We start from the raw sequence: 20442 nt of genomic DNA, 5'->3' as shown, positions 1-20442 counted from the left end.
GCTTGAGGCCATGACTTTGACACCAGGTGTCCGTCTCAGTAAGGCCCTTTTGGAGGCTGTCCGTGTCAGTCAGAGAGTCAATTATGGCTCCCAGTTTGCAGTCATCGGCGAACTTGGTTAGCCATAGTCCTTGTGTGTTTGCCTGTACTTCTAAGAAGTATATGCCGAACAGTAGGGGTCCCAGGACCGAGCCTTGCGGGACACCATTTGTGACTGGTTTAGAGTCGGACTTGGAGCCCGCTATTCTTACCATGTGAGTTCTGTCTGTAAGCCAGTTGGAAACACATCTCGTGATGAAGGGGTTTATGTTCAGGCTGGTGAGTTTTTCTGCAATACCAGAGTGGGGAATGGTGTGAAAAGCCTTGGAGGTCAAGGTAGGCTGTGTGAACCACCTTTCCCTCGTCTATGGCCTTGGTGACTGTCTCGAAGATGTCAACCAGGTTTAGTAGGCATGATCTGCCCTTAACAAAGCCAAAGTGGGTCAGGTCAAGTGTTTGGAGGTTCCCAATGTCTTTGTTAATGAGTTCCATGATGATGCGCTCCATAGCCTTGCAGACCAGGCTAGTCAGGCTTATGGGGCGATAGTTAGCAGGGTCAGTTGTGGCCCCTCCTTTGTGGAGAGGAATAACAGTTGCTGTGTGCCATTCAATGGGCACTTAGCCTGTGGAGAGGCTGAGGTTGAACAGCGTGTTTAGGTGGGGGGGGTTAGTTCGTTCTGTAGTTCATGCAAGACGCAGCCTGGGACACCATCTGGTCCCATTGACGCTGTGTTTTTGGCTTTTGAAAGGGCTGTTTTCATCTGTGCGTCTGTGATTTTTGGGACACTAGACTTTTCCGGTATTGTTGTGGGCCCTTTTGGAGGTGAGAGGTGGGCGAAGTTTGCACTGAATCTATCTGCCAGGATGTTGGCAATATCAGTAGGTTCAGTATATTTTGTGCTATTCTGCGCTAGTTCAGTGCATATCTATGAGTTGTCACTTAGATTCTTAACATAGCTAAAGAAGGCTTTGTGGTTATCTTTTGAATCCTTGGCTATTTTTCTTTCGAAGTTAGCCTTGGATGATTTCATGAGGGTCCTCAGTTTCTTACTGATACTGATCAGGGATGTCTTTCTTTCTTGGGATTTGCTTTTTTTCTGAACTAGTTTCCTCCTTCTATTGTATAGCCTGTTTATTGCACGGGTCCACCAAACTGATTTCCTTCTCTTAGAGGAGCGAGTTTTGGTTTTGCTAGGGATGGCATGATCCATGCATCCTTGTAGGTGCTCATATCATGCATTTGTAAAGGTTTCTGCATCTTGGGCAGCATTATTCTTTAGTGTGGGGGCTGTGAAACTTACTTTGTCTTAAGTAAGGTGAAGTTTGCTTTGGAAAAGTTTTTTACTGTGATTTCCTTAGTTGGGGGTGGTGGTGGGATGTGGACATCCAGAGTGATTAGTTTATGGTCTGATCTAACCAGTGACGGGTTGACCTCTGGTGTGGAACACCTGTTGCCCATGTTGGTGATGACCAGGTCCAATATGTTTTCACCTCTGGTAGGGGAGTTTACCAGCTGATCCAGGGCATTTGAGTTGATGAATTCCAGTAAGCGCTGGGCCTGGGAATTTGTACTCTAGTAGTTTTCCCAGTGAATGATAGGGTAATTGAAATCGCCCAATATCAGTGTGTTTGGTAGGACCTTCACGTTTTCCAGTGTCTCCAGAAAGGTGGAGTGATGGTCCTGGGTCATGTAGAGTAATCTGTAGCAGGCCACAATTTGCATTGCAGATTTACCCGATGTTAGTTGCACATGGATGATCTCAGAGGTATCATGCTGCACCACTAACCTGGAGGTGTAGGTATCCTTGATGAATATGGATACACCCCCCCTCCTTTTGTGTTTCGGTCTGTGTTCTGTGGCCGAAACATGTGGTATGAGTTGTAGCCCGGTAGTGCTGGGGTGCTCTCTGGAGCCTTGAACCAGGTTTCAGTTACTACACAGATGTCACCGTTCTCCATACTGAGGAGTGCTTCGAGCACGTGCATTTTGAGATTTAATATCCTGGCGTTGAGTAGCATAACCCTCAGGTTTTTGTTAATTGTGCTGTTTACAGAGGTGGGTTTGACTTCTGAACCTTGCCTAAAAAAGGCATTATGGGGGCAGCAAGAGCCTTGGCCAGTATTCGAAAGCCTAGGGGTGACAGGTGCAAGCAGTCTCTTGCGAAGCAACGTGGCTTGTCGAGCATGTCATCCCAGGCTGACAGACACTGGATCCCCTTTGAATGACACCAGAAGTTTAGCCAATTGTTGAAATTGATAATTTTTTTTTTATACTGAGGTATCATTCTTGGTGAGGGCAGGATGCTACTCAGGGTCAGGGTCATATCAGCCTGGGCTACATGATCAGAGAACTCTTCTATGTCTCTCTTCATGTAGTCCAGGGAGGTATGTCTCAGGTCATTCACACCAACATGAACAATGACAGAGTCATATTTGTACTTGTTCTGGAGTGACCCGCGTGCTTGTGTTATGTGGTGGATTCTGACTCCCGACAGGCAGCTAACAGTAACCTTCTGCTTGTCCAGCATAGTGAGTAAGACGTCAGTGTGCCTGACTATAGAGTCACCTATTACTAGTGTGTTAGGTATGTTATTTCGCCTTAAGGGCTGTGATTGTGCGGCACACCGATTTTGTGTTTTACGTGTTGTCTGCTTTGTGACGGGAAGTGCAGGTTGTTTGGGTGTCTGCTTTGGAGGTTTCTGATGCTTTTGCAGGTTTTTATTTAGAGCCTCCAAGTATGACTTTGTGTATTTATGTGTATTTGTTGCCAGTGCTGTTTTAGTAGGTCTATGTGCGGCTGGAGTTGTGGTGCAAGTGTTAACCTTCTCCTCTTGACTATCTGTCTGTTCAAGTCTTGGGTGGAGACAGCTTAGCTTCCACTTTGACTGTATAACTGCATCTCTCGCATATGTTAGTGTTTTGTGGTAGGAGGAGAGGGTTGTCTGTGTGCATGAGGCAGTTGTAACATTGCCTCAGGATATCCGAATTCACCAGCTGGACTGGAGGGTGCACATGAAGCTGCCCTTTGGGCATGCCTGAATAGTAGGGTGAGCTGCTTAGTCGCTTGGTTGGTGAGGGGTGAATAAAGAGCCTTGCCCTGCTGGGGAATCAGTGTCAGGGTATATTAGTGCTTGCTATTAGGTCTGAGCAAGTGCTGGGCAGTAAGATGCTTTTTTGAGTGCTTAGGTTGAGAGTTAGTCTAGTTTCAAGGGAAAAGCTGAAGAGGAGACTTAGTGGAGCCGGGAATAATTTAACTGTAGCTAACTGGCACTGCCCGGTGCACAAAACCGTGCAAACGCGGTTTTTATAATAGGGAAATGAAAGAGACAGAAATTAGCCCAAAATGGCCAATAAACTACTAACTTCTGGGCTGGAATCACTCCTCTAGGGACAGATAGGTTGCTCAAAGCTCCCCTCTCTCACAGGTGAACAGAGAAACTTCCTTCTATCCAAGTAAGGTATGGGCAACTCAGAAACTAGTATCACAGCCCTGAATTCAGCACTAGCCTGAAAACTGGACTATACTAGCTTAGAAAGGCGGGAAACAAGGATTTTTTTTTTTTTTTGGAAAAGATAAGGCAAAAACAGTAAAAAATACATTTAAAACAGCTTTAAATGACTACAAACGATCAGAAAAGGCTATCACACTTTAGTGTGTAGCCTACAACAGTTAAACAAATTATTTAAACAAAAAACAACTTTTTAAAAGTGCAGGCAGTCAAATAAGTACAATATGTGAAAAAACAAGCTTTTAAATCACAAATGCTGGAAAATCTGCATTTAGGCGGAAAACAGTTAAGTACAGCAAGAAAGTACAGAAAACTGATACTTAATCACTCCAACACTTTTCAATGTTAAGAACATTCAAGTCATCTGTTGAGATGGTTCAAATGGAGCAAGTGTTGGTCTCTTCTAGCACAAAATTAAGATATCAAGGAGTCGTCACTGGTTTTCTGGGAAGTTACTTATGCAGAACCTCCTTCAAAAACATTTTGACATGAGACTACAGTGAAAGATAGGAAGCCATGGGCAGATATGCTGAAATGGCCAAGAGAATATTGATACATGACTAAGATAGGTAATGAGACATTAACTCACATAACTCCTGCAAAACTAGAGAAACATTAGCTCAGAGTAGGTGCTGGCTGTTGGTACCAACTCGAAAACCTTTTCCATTTGCTAATACATGATTTTTTAGCAGCAGGCTTTCTTGCCTCCATCAATACATGCTTTACTTCCACAGAAAAAAAGGTGCCTAAAAGGTATTAAAACCCTATCATCCAGGCAGTCAAATGCAGTTGTTTAGGGTCAAGATGTATCAAATCCCCCTAGTCTTGTATAAGTAAATCCAGTCTGTGAGGAAGCTTGTGGTAATTGCCTCTGGCCATTTCCAAAAGAAAGGAGAAACCCTTGCTGCTTAGTCGAAAGGAAGTCACCCTAATGATCTTTGGGCAGTCCCTTTGATTCTTCAGAAGTACCCATGAAATCAATGGAAAGTCACACAGGAACATACCTGTCCAAAGAAAAATAAAAGACATCTGTCTTCCAAGCCTTCCCCCACATAGTCCTGGAACACAATTCTGCCAGTTGAAGGTTTAGAAAGGAGGCTAAAAGATCTACTTGAGGTAACCCCCCCCCCCAGACTAATCAAATCTTGATTCCATTTCCATTTGTGAGAGTCTGTCCTGGTTCTGCTTAGCTTGTCTGTCACACAATTTTGTTGTAATAGGATTTAAGGTGCTTGAAGAGTGAGATTGTGCTGTAAAGCTATAGTCCATGCCAACATGGCTAGTCTACACAAAGGGTAAGATCCGATTCCAAGAGGATTATGAATTGCTCCCAGATTGGATACTAGGAAGAACATACGACTGAGTACATCAATGAGTAACAATTACCAGGGGAAGCAGAATTACAATCTGAACACGGGGGGGGGGGGGGGGGGGAGACTTGCATTAAACAGATTAAGACATTCTACAAAAATCATCAGTTGAAGGTACTGTGTTAATAGAAGTTAATGATTTTAAAATTTTTAATTTAAGTTCTTTATTGATACACGAAACATACTTTCGGTTTGTTCATGAGTGGTTTTGCTTATGTACCAAGTACATCATTGGATTTAACCAGTTTAACCAGTCTTTTTTGAAAGAAAATGGGAACAAGAAATAAGAAAGGTAGTAACTAAAAATAAACTAAAATTTGGATATGAACTATCTGGTGATGAAATAACATTGTTTAAGCAATCAATGATTGATATTAATATTAAAATTATGAGACCTGGTAAGGGTGGTGGTCTTGTTTTAATGGATTTTACTGACATTTCAAAAATGTTTAATTTGTTGCAGGCTGAATATACTTATGGGACAGTATCACTTAATGGGGTAAATACTGCTTATAAGAAGCTGCAAGTTCTATTATATGACATGGTTTTGCAAGGGCAAATACCTGTTTAATTATACAGCTATATACTGGTGAACAAAACTTGATCCCAGTAATTCCTGGGATTCCAAAAATCATAATAAAAATAGCATGAAAGGCTTTATTTAGGGGTCCATGACTCCAACCCATCAACTTTGGAGCCACGACTAGTTGGCCTTAAAAAAAGCCATTATCATGCAGTGTTGAGTCATCTCCATGTTTGGAATACTACACGTTTATCAAAGTACATGTGCATCTCTTAGGCAAAGAATCTTGCTGATATGTATTTCGTGATAAAATTCAGAAAAAGCTGTGTGTTCTTTCTCACAAAATATCCCAGTACAATGTTTTTTTGTGTGTGTTAGTTGACGTTTGCTTAAATATCTCACATTATTTTCTGGAAACTTTGTAGTAGTCAGTGTTTTTATTGATCATTAATGCACCAAAATTCCACATGTGATAACTTATGTAAGTGCTGTACACACCCATCAAAATCTTTTTTATAATTGCCTTCTTTTAGACTCTTTTGTCATGTTATCCATACATTTGTTCATTCTAATCCTTGCATTCTTTTATCTTCTGCTAGTGTTTTCAAAACCTTTTCTTTTATGTTGTAAAAAACAGGTTCATTTGTTTCCAATACCTTGTTTTATCCTTTTATGTTGCATATTATTTCTTTGTCTACTTTGTACTTCATTTCAGATTCATCTGATAGCTTTGCATGTCTCAGGACAGAGTACCATAAATTGCCATCTTATCTTTTTCTTTGCATTATTCATTTTACACAACCATCATGCAAGTTCCAGCTTTGCATTCTGTCACATTGTTTGTGGAATTTTGATACAGTGCATCATGTCCCTATTCTTTTCTCTGCCCATGTCTTATAATGTTGTATGTTTTGTTGCATAAAATATCTGAGTTTTCAGTGGTTAATTCACTTTCTTGTTGGGTTCAATCTTTGATCCCAGATAATTTTAAAAAATGTAAATGTACTCAACTACCACATTTCTAGAAACATATGCACATTTATCATGTAATCTGCCTCTGCTAATAGACAATTCTTAGGTTCATAGGTTGGTACTAGGCTATCGGCCCTAATGCCTACACAAGCCTAGCCATAACGATTCCCTGGCTATTTCTTCCCACATTATTTACTTCCCTGGACCCCTGTCTAGCAGGGTGACTGACGTGATCCCTGGGGTGATTTTCCTTTCTCCCATCCAATCGTCAAGGTTCCTTCTGAAGAGGGCCAAAGAGGCGCTCTGCTTGACATGTATGGGCAGTCTATTCCAAAGACTGGGGAGTCTCTTGGTCAGAAACCTATCCCTCCAACATGTTTTGTTTATTGTGATGACAAGGTTTAGATCCCTGGAGCATGTGGCTCTGAGGGATTGGGATTTCTTTAAGTGTGTAGCATGTCCAACAGCTCTGGGTTTGACATGGCCTTGTATGTTAAGCAGAGATCGCCTCTGAGTTGACAATATGTGAGTATAGCTGAAGTTTTTTAAGGCGGTCAGCGTAGAGCATCTGCTTTAGACTTGTGATTCTTTTTAGTGAGGTATTTCTGTGGCCTTTCCAGTTGTTGCAGATGTCTTGAGAGGTACATACCAAACGGGGCATTGCATTCTATAATGAGTCTAATGAGAGGAAGAGTACAGTGGGACAATGGCCTCCTTTTTTTCTGGATGAAAAGCCCTTAGTGATGAGGTGTGCCACATAGAAGGATTTCCTGACTGTTGTGGCGATGTGGTTATCGAAGGTGAGACCACTGTCCACCTGTGTCCCTAAGTCTCATCACAATTTCGGTGTTTAGTGTACTGCCACCTATGTAGTAATTCACAGGTACATGTTTTTTCCCAAAGGGGATAACTATACATTTCTTGGCATTGAGCTTGAGCCCATGGCTCTGGCACCAAACATCTGTTTCTGTAAGGCCCTTTTGTAGAGTATCCACATCATTTGGGGATTCAGTAAGGGCTCCCAGTTTGCAGTCATCTGCACACTTTGTTAGCCAGAGTCCCTTAGTGTTGGCCTGTACTTCAGAGAAGTAGATGCCAAACAAGAGCGGTCCCAGGACTGAACCCTGAGGTACACAATTGTCTGGAGCTGGATTTAGAGCCGGCTACTTTTACAGTGTGGGTTCTGTCAGTAAGCCAGTTGGCAACCCATCGAGTGACGTAGGGATTAATGCCCAGCTTAGTAAGTCTATCTATGATTCCAGAGTGGGGGATGGTGTCAAAGGCCTTGGCAAGGTCCAGATAGGCTGTGTGGACCGCTTTACCGTTGTCCATGGCTCTGGAGACTGATTCGAAGAAGTCAGTCAGGTTCAGGAGACGAGATCGGCCCTTCACAAACCCAAACTGGGTGGGGTCCAGTGTTTGAAAGTTGCCAATGTCTTTGTTTATAAGTTCCATGGCCTTGCAGATCAGGCTCGTCAGATTGATGAGGCAGTAGTTCCCAGGATCCAGGTGGATCCCCCCCTTGTGGAGTGATATAACTGTAGCTGTGCGCCACTCAGTGGGCATGAAGCATAAGGTGAGGCTATGATTAAACACGACACTTAGGTGAGGTGCCAGTTCATTTTGTAGTGCATGTAATACACAGCCCAGGATCATCTGGTCCTATGGATGCTGTATTCTTAGCTTTGGAGAGTGCGCTTTTACCTGTGTGGCCATTATTACTGGAATATGGCAATCTTCCGGTATTGAGATGGGCTGTTTAGGGGGTGAGAGAGGGGTGAAGTTGACACTGAATTGGTCTGCCAGGATATTGGCAATATCCTTGGGATCAGTATATTTAATGTCATTCTGTTGTAGCTCAGAGCAGATCTGAGCATTGCCATTTAGATTCTTGACAGTTATAGAATGCCTTGTGGTTTTTCTTTGGAATCTTTGGCAATTTTATTTTCATAACTAGCTTTGGAGGTTTTCAGCTTCTTACTGAGGCTGGTATGGGAGTTTTTTGCATCCTCAGATTTTCCTCTTTTCTGAAACAGTTTCTTCTTTTTGTTGTAAAGTTTGTTTATGGCAGGGGACCACCAGATTGGCTTCCTTTTTATGGAGGAAAGCATCTTGGTTCTATTTGGGATGGCACGATTCAGGTCTGGGATTGCTGTATAAAAACAAACTGAGGAACTTTATATAATCTATCTGCTTTGTTAGAAGCAGCAGACTAGTTGTCAGTGAAATTGTGAGCTGTAACAAAAATATCATCCACGGAACACAGAACTGGAGGAATATGTGAAGATTCTTGAAACTCCATTTGTAACAATTTATAATATTTCTAAGGGATTGAGAAACCTCAGTGATTTCCCACTGAAAGAATGGATTTATCATGGAAATAGATTCAGAGAAACAGCATCCTTCACAGGTATTATCAGATATTTATTTATTTATTTTATTTATTTCCAGTTCGATTAACACACACTCCTCAGAATTCTGTGGATACAAAGCTGCATCCATCCCTTCACATTCCCCCATTGGTTCAACCTTTTGAACCTCTTCTGGGAAAGAGGAATCCCTTTTTCTCTTACCAGAAACAACTTTAAAAGAAGGGTCAGGAACTTGCACTAGACCCAGAGTTAAGCCTAATAAATTACTCCTCTCCAGAGTAATTGATACAGGAAAGGACATAAGCTTAGTTTTTTTTAAAAGGAATTTCTGAAGAAAGAGAGACAGAATTGCCAGTAACAACTTTCCCAGCGGTGGAAACAACATTCAGGCTAAGCAAAGGCACATTCCCTTCTCATTCTCCCAGGAACAATAAGACTGTCTCTCCCTTGCCTGCCAAGGGCAATCCCAACAACTTCAGAGGATGAGTCTAACCCTAAGTCCATGGTGGCTGTAGGGAGTACACTGAAGGGATAAGAAGAAGAGTAATTTGAGGAACCAGATTTGGCATCAGTAAAGTCCCCCAAAAGGCTGCTTAACAATATTTTTTATTTTTGTATGTGGAAGAATTTCCAGCCAAGGAACTAGTACGTTGTTCCATGGTGAAGTCGAAAATGACACTTGATTCCCATGAAAACTTATCAGCAATTGTCAATAAACAGGTAAGTTGTAAAACAAAAAAAAAAATCCCAGGGAAAAATTAAGAGTAAAAAGTACTTCAAACACTTATCCCAGCCCCAAAAAGTAAAACAGTTTTTCTTCAGAAAAAAAAAACAGTTTTAAACAACTTTTAACAACTTTTTACCACAAAAGTATAAAAGTGATGCTCCCATTTTAAAGTGCTTAAAAGTCAAAAGAAAGTCAACAAAACACCTTTTCCTGGCATAAAAGAAGTTGTTTTACATAAAGAATTTTCTGTGATAAAAAGTAAAGTGGAAGTTTTTTTTCTCTGAAAGGAACTTATCTGCCCAGCAATGGAACAGCATTAGCTGACTGATCCTCGAAAGACCACAGAAAACAACTCTTCTCAGCAGCAGGAAAGGCTTGTTGCCCAAACGTGACTTTAGTCAGCTCAGCTCAAGCCAGCTATTGTTTTGGGTGTGTGGAAGGTGCCCTGAAGCTCTGGAAGCTGACTGACTGTTATATCCTATGTATGATATAACTCATAATGCATAGGTTACTATAACAGTGATCATAATGATGAACATTAATCATTTTCCACAAATACTCTGGTGTCCCCAAATATTTAATTATTTTTACTTCTGGCATTATTTTGTCAGGGGCAGCTCTTTTTGCCGGTACAATTGCATCTTTACTAACACTGGTCTTGTCTGCTTTCTCATGGCCAGATTTAAAGAATTAACAAATCCTACTGTGTAACACCAATTCAGCTGCTTATCTGTACTTTCATAAAATTAATGCAATCTATTCCATCCGGTATTTCAGGTACAGGAGAAAATCTCTGCCTTTATCTATGTATTCTGTCATCTGTTTTTTTTTAACTTCTTCTTGAAAAGCCCTGTGTTCAGCCATTTTTTCCTTCATTTCAGCCTCTGATTTCTGCAGTTTTATCAACTCATCTGAATAGTTACTTAAAGCTTTTTTTCTGTTTTTCCAGCCCTTTTCACTTAGCTTTATATATTCCTGTAATTCCTCACTTATTTTAAATATACCTGAATGCATTTATTTTTTCCTTCAATTTACTGGAAGCCATCTCCTGTACTAAAGCTGAAACCTGAACTGCTTTTTGCTGAACATCTGCTCTTCCTGGCCAGAGCTTTTTCTTCTTTTCCTACTGATTTTCTCTTAACTTTTCTAGTTTTTTTTTTTTTTTGCTGACATCTAGGCACTATAATTACTAGACAGTAACAGAAGTTTACCCAAATTGGTAACCTTTAGTGGCTTTTTTTTAATAAGTTCTCAGTTTTCACACTAGGGAAGTTCTAATCAACCCGCTGTTCAGTGTGCAGCCATCTTGGAAGTCTTTAAATGCAATGTAATGCAAGTGTATTAAGCACAGGTCTGTCAAATGGCAGGCACAACCCCATATTATTTTACTTTCTGTGATAACGACATTATATCTTTCAGATGGGGAAATACATGTTAGTCATACTGCAGCCAGCAAAAAAGGCACATATCAAATTTAAGCATAAAATCAAATGCATATTCAATGGGCAAGAAAAAAAATGCAACAAGGCATGCACATACACAGTCAAAATGGCATTATATTTTTCTCAGTACTTTTCACAGAAGGAAATGCGTGTCTAGAAACACTGCAAATATCCCAGGAACTGTGTGCAGTAGGGTTCTTGCATATATTCTTAATGCTAAACTGTGCTCTACCTACCAACTTGTGAATGTTGATGATGAGCAGCATGCAATGATGAATTTAAAAAAATGAAGGAAGTTTTTTTTACCATTTATAAGGAAGTACAGACTAATTCAGGAGTTTTGTTTCTAGAAATACATAATGACAATCTAATAAGCATGAAGGGTAAACAAAATATGACATTTTAGTAACAGTCTGTTTGCCAAGCATCCAAAGTTACAAATCATGTTGTGTACCCTACTGTTTCTAAAAAGCCTTGTGAGTGGGCATTTGTTCAGCTGCCGAGACGCAGGCCTCACCAACTTACGTGGTGAATCCAAGTATCAACAAATTCTTCCAAATGTTGCGGCTCTGCAAAAGCTTGGTAATGGAGTGGTGCCACATGGATCCCTCATAGTGATAGGCAGTGTCAAGTTCTGTGTAAAGAAAGAGAAGATTCAGTGACAAAACATAGGTGTAAGCAATGTTACTGACACTGTTACAGTACCGAAACTAAGAAATAATCAAATACAAAAGATGTGCAACAGAAATGGATTTATAAAGTGACAACAGATTTTTCAAGAATTCATGCATAATTTACATTTAAATTTCCCGATTTGAAGAGTACAGGCTCAGAAACTCATGTAGAAAGCCTGCCCTTAGGCTTTTGCTTTCAAATATCAGATGAAATAAGTTCTTGAGTCCAGCTAAAAACCAGTAGAGAAACTCTTTTCCTGTTCATTTTATCACAAATTTACATCAGTAGAGGTGCAAAAAAAAAAGCCTAAATAACATACATTTGCATACTTCTCAAGACTCCCTGATTCGGATTCAAATTTTTGCCTTGCATCTTCTAAAATTGCTGACTTGAGAAAAGATGGTAGATTCTAGTCAACAAATAATGGTGATCAATACAGTTTACAGACTTATTTTACTTCGGAAAAAGTGTGTTCGTTCAAATTTTCTTACTCTTAGCTTGCTGGTTCAAAATATCAACATTTAAAAGTGTACCTTTGTCCTTAATTCCAGACACAGGTTGATAACTAAGCAAGTCTGTTTAGGATAACATACAAAACCTGCTTTGAATAATTAAAATAAGAAAACAAAAGTTGAAATATAAAACTGAAGAGCAAGGAATGTTTTCATGGACAGGTGTTCAAAAGTAGAATTAAGCTTTTAGTAGGACAGTAGGAGATGGTTATCCTGGTTTAGAGCAGGAGCTTTCCTTTTTAGGTAGCCTTTTAGACAGAGGAAGCTGTTCTTCTGGAAGAAGGGAGGGAATTCTAAGCTTTGGCATCAGAGTATGAGCAAAGGGAGTGTCCTGCTGATTTGTTTGTTCTACAGATAGCAAGTTGCTTTTGGTTATTTGACTGCAGGGGGCGACTGGATGAATACTTTTGTAGGGTTACAATTAGAGCAGTACACATGTCGGGATAGTTAGTGATCTTATATGCAGTGAGGAACTGAGTATATTTTAGGTAACTGGGTAGTTCTATCTAGTTAAGGGTTTTTAGTGCTGTACAATGATGTGGGTATGGTATTTAGAACTAGTAGCAAATTTGGCAATTTTATTATAACATTGTTCCAGTTTTTGAATATTTGACTTTTGGATATTTGTGAGAATTGTGACACCATATAGGAAAGAAGCAAGTTTTGTGTGATTCTACAGATAGGGGTGTAGGTGTTTCCAGCTTGGCACAGTAGACTAATTCTTGATGTGTTGTTTTTTTATGGCATTTTGCATGCTATAACTGAATCTAAAAATGTCATCTATTATCATTCCTAAAAGCTTAGTTGGAGAGGTTGGTTAATTTAATAGTGGTGAAATTGAAGGGACATATTTTGAAGTTTTTTTGTTTTTTTTTTGTGGAACTTTGATGTGGGGAAAATAGTAGTTGGGTTTTGCTAGGATTAAGAATAAGTTGATAGGTTTTATAACCATTTTTTTTCCTGTGGCCATGAATGATTCCTAAATGATTCGCTGTAGGTGAGTTGGATCGTTTTATGAGCATGTAAGTACTGAATTGTCAGCATACTGTATAATGGAAGCATGCTGTGAGCATGTATGGAATGAGATGGTAAGTAAATTAAACAGTAAGCGTCACAAGGATTAAGCCTTGTGGGATATATGTACTTAAACGGAAAAAGGGGGACAGAGCATTCTGCCATTTTACTGACTGGAATCTGTCTTCGAGATAGCACTGAAACCAGCTTAAGGTATTTGTTTTAAAGCCTAATGATAACATTCCTGTTAGAAGTTTTGCATGGCTAACTGTATCAAAGGCTTTTGAAAGATCAAGGAATAAAGCAGATATGATTTTTTCACTATCCCTAGCTTTATTGACTGTTTCAATGAATAAGAGTAGAGCTGTATTAGTACTATCAAATAGTTAAAAAACATGTTTGGTTGCGGTTAAAGTTCCTGTGCAAGATATTGTAAAAGTTGCTTATGGACACACTTTTCCAATTACCTCCTTAGTGGAGGGGAATGATGTGCAATTTGTGTTTCTTCCTATTTTATTTTGCTTTTGCGTCATCTTAAAAGTACTCAGTTGTATTTATTACTTCTTGGTGTAACTCATTCTAAGCCTTTTAGTTTAAGCACTTGGGCTTCAGACCAGTTGTTTTACATTAAGAAGGTTTGTGGTCTGCACTGTAGTGGCAGGACAGGTAGCTTACATCCTTCTAAGTTGGGAACTGCTGATTGAGGTCTCAGTGTCAGTTATTCTAAAAGTGTATTAATTCTGGTTTAAGCACTTGGGTTTCAGGCCAGTTATTTTACATTAAAAGGGTTCGTGGTCTGCACTCTTGTGGGAGGAGAGGCTGGACTCTGCCCTTTTGAGCTGGGAATTTCTGGTTAAAGGCTTATAGTGCCTGCATATATGAACTGCTTCTTACTGAAATTGGTACACCTTGTTTGCTGTAGCATAGACTAGATCCAGGCCTGCTGAATCTAGCTTTGTTTGTATAACCTGAGCACTAATCCAGGCATTCTTCAAAGTATTCAATTGTATTTATTACTGCTTGGTAGTAACTTGATTGAAGTGTAACTATCATTCTAAATCTTTTGGATTAAGCACTTGGGCTTCAGACCAGTTGTTTTACATTAGGAAGGTTTGTGGCCTGCACTGTGGTGGCAGGACAGGTAGCTTACATCCTTCTAAGTTGGGAACTGCTGATTGAGGGCTCAGTGTCTGTTATTCTAAAACTGTATTAGTTCTGGTTTAAGCACTTGGGCTTCAGGCCAGTTACTTTACATTAAGAAGGTTCGTGGTCTGCACTCTTGTGGGAGGAGAGGCTGGACTCTGCCCTTCTGAGCTGGGAATTTCTGGTTAAAGGCTTATAGTGCCTGCATATTTCAACTGTTTCTTACTGAAATTGGAACACCTTGTTTGCTGTAGCATAGACTAGATCGAGGCTTGCTGAATCTAGCTCCGTTTGTATGCTTGTTGTTTGTTTGCTTGTTATTTCCCTGAAACACTAATACCACCTAAAACGCGGCTTTTCAGCTCTTCTGTGGATCCCTAGTGATATCTGCATTGCTTACTGTACTCATTTCCTTGTTTCACTTAAAAGAAAGTTACTGTTTGTCGTTTTTGCATTTAAGTTACCTGTAACACATTGCATTTAAGTTACCTGGCACTTGCTCACTAAAGCAATTATACAAGTCAGCACTAAAAAATTAAAAGCACTACACCCTCGCAAACTCCCCTTGAGCACCTTGTTACCCATTGGCCCTTTTTTTCAATTATAAAGGAATTCCCAATACTATTCTAGCATGTCCAAAGGTCAGTTGTCAATCTTCTCTCCGGTCCAGCTGGTGAATCTGGGAATCTTGAGGCAATGTTACAACTGCCTCATGTACACAGACAACCCTCTCCTCTTCCCAACAAATTCCAACACATTTGAGAGATGCATCCATATAGCCAAATTGGAGGCTAAGCTCTCTCAACTCAGTACTGGCGTAACCAGTCAGGAGGAGAAGGAAACCACACTCACTACAATTCCAGTCTCACATAGACCTACCACTACAGCAAACCAAACACAAACACACAAAAACATACTCGGAGGCTCTAAATAAAAATCTGCCTAAGCAGCAGAGACCTCCAAAGCAGACACCCAAGCAACCGCTACCCCAAAACAAAACACGTGCAACACATAGCTTACAAAGCCAGTGTGCTGAACAGTCACAGCCCTTAAGGCTAAACAACACACCCGATACACTTGTAATAGGTGACTCTATCGTCAGGCACAATGACGTCCCGCTCACCAGGCTGAACAAGGAGAAGGTCATGGTGAGCTGCCTGTCGGGCTCTAGGATCCGCCACATAACACAAGCACTCAGGTCACTCCAAGGCAAGTACAAATATGACTCAGTCATTGTCCATGCTGGTGTGAATGACCTGAGACGTACCTCCCTGGACTACATGAAGAGACATAGAGGAGCTCTCTGAGCATGTGGCCCAGGTCGGTATGACCCTGACCTTGAGTAGCATCTTACCCTCACCAAGAATGATGCCACAATATGAAGACAAGATGATCAATTTCAACAATTGGCTTAAGTATTGGTGTCATTCAAAGGGGATCCAATGCCTGTCAGCCTGGGATGACATGCTCAACAAGCCATGATGCTTCGCTAGAGTCGGCTTGCACCTGTCACCCCTGGGCTTTCGGATATTGGCAAAGGCTCTTGCTACCCCCATAGTGCCTTTTTTAGGCAAGGCTCAGAAGACAAACCCACCTCCATAGGTAACACAATGGATAAGAAACTAAGAGCAATGCTACTCAACGCCAGAAGTCGAAACCTCAAGATGCAAGCACTCGAAACTCTCCTTAGCATGGAGAACATCGATATCTGTGCAGTAACAGAAACCTGGTTCAAGGCTCCAGAGAGCACCCCAGCACTACCAGGTTATACCTCATACCATGGTTTTTGGCCCCAAAACTTGGACCGACCCACAAAAGGAGGGGGGAGTATCAATGTTCGTCAAAGATACCCACACCTCCAGGTTGGTGGCACAGCACGAAGTATCAGAGACTATCCATGTGAAACTAGCAGTGGGTAAAACTGCCTTCCAGTTTATAGCCTGCTACAGACCACCCTCCCTAACCCAGGAACCCCACTTGGCCTTCCTGAGAACACTGGAAAATATGAAGGTCTCTCCAAACACCATTATATTGGGCGACTTCAACTACCCAAACATAGACTGGGAGCATTACTCTAGCTCCAACACCCTAGCCCAAAGGTTCCTAGAATTTATAAACTCAAATGCTATGGAACATCTTGTTACCACTCCCACAAGAGGGGAAAACATACTGGACCTGATCATCACCAACATGGGGACTCTATGTTCCAGACCAGAAGTGTATCCCTCACTGGTAAGATCAGACCATAAACTAATCTCACTGGATATTCACATCCCGACCCCACCCCCTGACCAGAAAACCACAGTGAAAAACTTCTCTAAAGCAAATTTCGCACTCCTCAAAACCAAGGTGGAATCCTTCAAAGCCCCCGGGCCTGTAGAAAATACGGCCCAGACCGCAGAATCCTTTATAAACGCATTCTATGAACACCTTCAGGAATGCATGGATCATGCGATCCCAAATAAAACCAAGACCCAATCCTCCAAAGGTAGACGTCCTGTCTGGTGGACCCCAGCCATAAACAAACTATACAATAGAAGGAGGAAGCTACTAAATGATAGAGCAAAATTCCAAAAAGGGAAGGCATCTCTGATCAGCATTAGCAAAAAACTACGGGCACTCATAAAATCGTCTAAGGCCAGCTTCGAGAGAAAAATTGCACAGAACACTAAGGATAATCACAAGGCTTTCTTTAGTTATGTTAGGAACCTGGGTGGTAATTCCCAGATATGCTCAGAATTAGTCCTAATGACAAAAAATACACTGAACCCACAGACATTGCCAACATCCTAGCTGACAGGTTCAGAGCAAACTTCTCCCCCCCCTCCCCACCAAAAGGGCAAATATCTATCACAGCAGAGTGCTGCCCCCCTGACATCTCAGATGCTCAGGTAAGAGCCGCCCTCTCCAAAGCAAAAAACAGAGCATCAATGGGACCAGACGGTGTCCCGGGCTGCGTCCTACATGAACTCCAAGAAGAGCTAAACCCAAACATAAAACTACTGTTCAATCTCAGCCTTACTACAGGATATGTACCCAAAGAGTGGCGTACAGCAACTGTGGTCCCTCTCCACAAAGGTGGTGCCTCAATGGATCCTGGAAACTATCGCCCCATAAGCCTGACTAGCTTGGTCTGCAAAGCTATGGAAAGGATCATCATGGACCTCATAAATAAAGATATTGGGGACCTACAGACACTGGATCCTATCCAGTTCGGCTTTGTTAGGGGCAGATCCTGCCTCTTAAACCTGGTTGATTTCTTTGAAACAGTCACCAAGGCCACTGACGAGGGGAAGGTGGTCCACACAGCCTACCTGGACCTCAGAAAAGCCTTCGATACAATACCCCACTCGGGCATTATAGATAAGCTCACCAGCTTAAATATAAACCCCTATGTCACTAGATGGGTTGCAAACTGGCTCAAGGACAGAACCCACATGGTTAGAATTGCTGGAGCCATGTCAGACTCCAAACCAGTTACAAGTGGCATCCCACAAGGCTCAGTCCTGGGACCTCTCTTGTTCGGTATATATTTCTCGGAGGTACAGGCCAACACGGAAGGACTGTGGCTGACCAAGTTCGCAGATGACTGCAAACTGGGCACCATAATCGACTCTCCAGCCGACACAAGCATCCTTCAAAAGGGCCTCATAGAAACAGACAACTGGTGCCAGAGCCATGGCCTCAAGCTAAACGCCAAAAAGTGTATAGTCATCCCCTTTGGCAAAAACAAAGTGCCAAAAATTACCACATAGGTGGTAATCCATTAAGTACTGAAGAAGTAATTAGGGACCTGGGGACCCAAGTTGATAGCAATCTCTCATTTGACAACCACGTGGCCAAAGTGGTTAGAAAAACATTTTATATAGCCCACCTAATCATGAAGGGATTCACATCTAGATCAGGGGAGGTCATCGTGCCTCTTTACTCATCCCTCATCAGGCCCATAATTGAGTAAAATGCCCCTTTTGGGATGTACCTTACCAGACACCTGCAGCAACTGGAAAGACCCCAAAAGTACCTCACCAAGAGGATCAAAGGGCTCAAACAGATGCCATATGCTGCCCGGTTAAAGAAACTCCAGCTCTACTCAGTGGCATACCGCCTGTTCAGAGGCGATCTGTGCAGGACGTATAAAGCCATGTCCAATCCGGAATTAATGGACATGCTGTACCTCAGAAAATCCAAATCCCATCGAGCTACACGCTCGAGAGACTTGAACCTCAGCACTGAAATAAATAGGACATGCTGGAGGGACAGATTCATAACCCAGAGGCTCCCTTCACTCTGGAATCAAATCCCAGTCCAGGTTAGGCAGAGTCCCTCATTGACTCTCTTGAAGAGGAATCTTGATGAGTGGATGGGAGATCATAGGTTTACCCCAGGTATCACTTCTGTGTCACTGTTAGACAGAGGCACAGTATACTAACCTCAAAAAAGGGCATAGCAAAATTAATTTAAAATGGGTGGCGAAAGCCAAACACATTCTGGCTAGGCTTATAAATGCCCTAGGGCAGATAGCCTAGTATGAACCTATGAATTTTTTCCAAAGCTTAGGGACATACGATTCTTGTATGAGGGTGGAAATGGGGTACACTATGCCACTAGCTATTTTTTAGAAACTGACTAGGTAAATTATCTGCAAAGGAACAGCAAACTTTTAGCAGATGTCCGACAGTGGTTGCAGGCACTGTTTTTGAAGGTTGAATATAGAAGTAGCTTGAGACTATTCAAGTGAATCAAGCTGGGTTGAGTTAAAACCCTTTGTAATGGATGCTATACCATCTATAAAATAGTTATTAGATTGTGTCTCAGGATCCACTGCAGCACTATTTGGAGATGGGTTGGGATTATATTTTTGCCCAGGTTGTAGTATTTTGTTGACTGCTGACCAGAATTTTTTGGGATCTGTTTTAAAGCAACTATTTTGGAAATTATAGGATCACCTTTTGTCCCAGGTTATTTGTATTTTTTTTTTTTGCCTGGTTATGTAGTATTTTATACAGTTGGAGGTTTGAGATGTTTTGCTTTTTTGTCAGTCTCTCCAAGCTTTGTCTCTGCTCTTCATTAATTTTCTAGTATTTTTAGTTAGCCAGGGTATATCACTTAATTCTAAGTTCCTTGGGGTACTATTTTATTAAGGATACTGAAGAATATTGTATTAAATGTCATTATTGCTTCTTTCAGATGAATGATGACAGCACTGCACTGAATGTGTCTTGGTTTAATTTACTTAGGTTACATATATTTTTTACTGCTTGTTGTTTAGGGATATTTTTTGTAAATATCTTTTAGTATAGGCTGGGGAGTGGTCACAGAGTTAGGTAACATACCCAATTCATGAAACGGGGTAAGGTATGATAATCCAATCCAGTAAATAACTTGAGTTTCTAGTGAACTAGGTTAAATCCTGTACGAGTTGTTTAAAGCCAAATAAGTTGATATTAGATTTGGGGTAGCAGATGTAAGTTCAAGCCTGTGTATGTTTACATATCCTAATTGTATTGTTTCATAAGGGATATTACTTGAGGTCCAGTAAAGGATTTTTTTGTAATAAACTGATATTGTTACCTGGGAGACTATGTAATGTGATTATACATATTTGCTTTTGTTTATTTAGTTTTAGGAGTGTAATAAAAATTCAGCTTTGTTGAAATGTGGCATAGGAGCATTGTATACTGTTAGACTGTAGTGGTTTGTGAACATTAATGCAACACCAACACCTTTTCTTTTACTGTGGTCACTTCGGATTATATTATAACCAAATGGTAGGATTTCAGCATCACTGATGTTGGGCTTTAACCACATTTCAGTTATGGACAGGATACTGGGTTTGTGCAGGAAATCCAAGAATGTATCTCAGTAATTTTGTTTCTTATGCTTACGGCATTTATGGTAAAGAAAGTTAACTGGTTAGTGAGCAGTGGGAGTTGTGTGGTTTGGGTGCTATGATTTTTTTTTTCTGTTGTATTTATCTGACTGGTGGTTATTAGATCAAAGATTAGGATAAATCACTCCATCTAAAAGGAGTGATTTGACATTGTCTAACAACTGTACAGTATATACCGGTTTGTGGTTGATTTGCTGAGGGGTATGATTTTTGGTTGTTTTGGGGGTGTATTAAAAGTTTAGGTTTGTAATTGAG

The 20442-nt window shown here is 41.0% G+C and overlaps 1 protein-coding gene across 6 annotated transcripts in view; it reads right to left on the bottom strand.

Moving 5' to 3' along the window:
* LOC122790739 (solute carrier family 22 member 17-like) overlaps positions 1-20442 on the bottom strand; it is a 766774-nt gene that overhangs the window by 139644 nt on the left and 606688 nt on the right. For all 6 annotated transcript variants that reach the window (XM_044058330.1, XM_044058329.1, XM_044058331.1 and 3 more), the window contains one exon: positions 11479-11587. In XM_044058330.1, coding sequence (XP_043914265.1) covers positions 11479-11587 — 109 coding nt within the window. The remainder of the gene's footprint in view (positions 1-11478; positions 11588-20442) is intronic.

This window comes from Protopterus annectens, chromosome 16.part0 (assembly GCF_019279795.1).
Source record: "Protopterus annectens isolate FY-2018-M chromosome 16.part0, PAN1.0, whole genome shotgun sequence".
NCBI classification, from domain to species: Eukaryota; Metazoa; Chordata; order Ceratodontiformes; family Protopteridae; genus Protopterus; species Protopterus annectens.
This window is presented reverse-complemented; position numbering and strand designations above follow the sequence as displayed.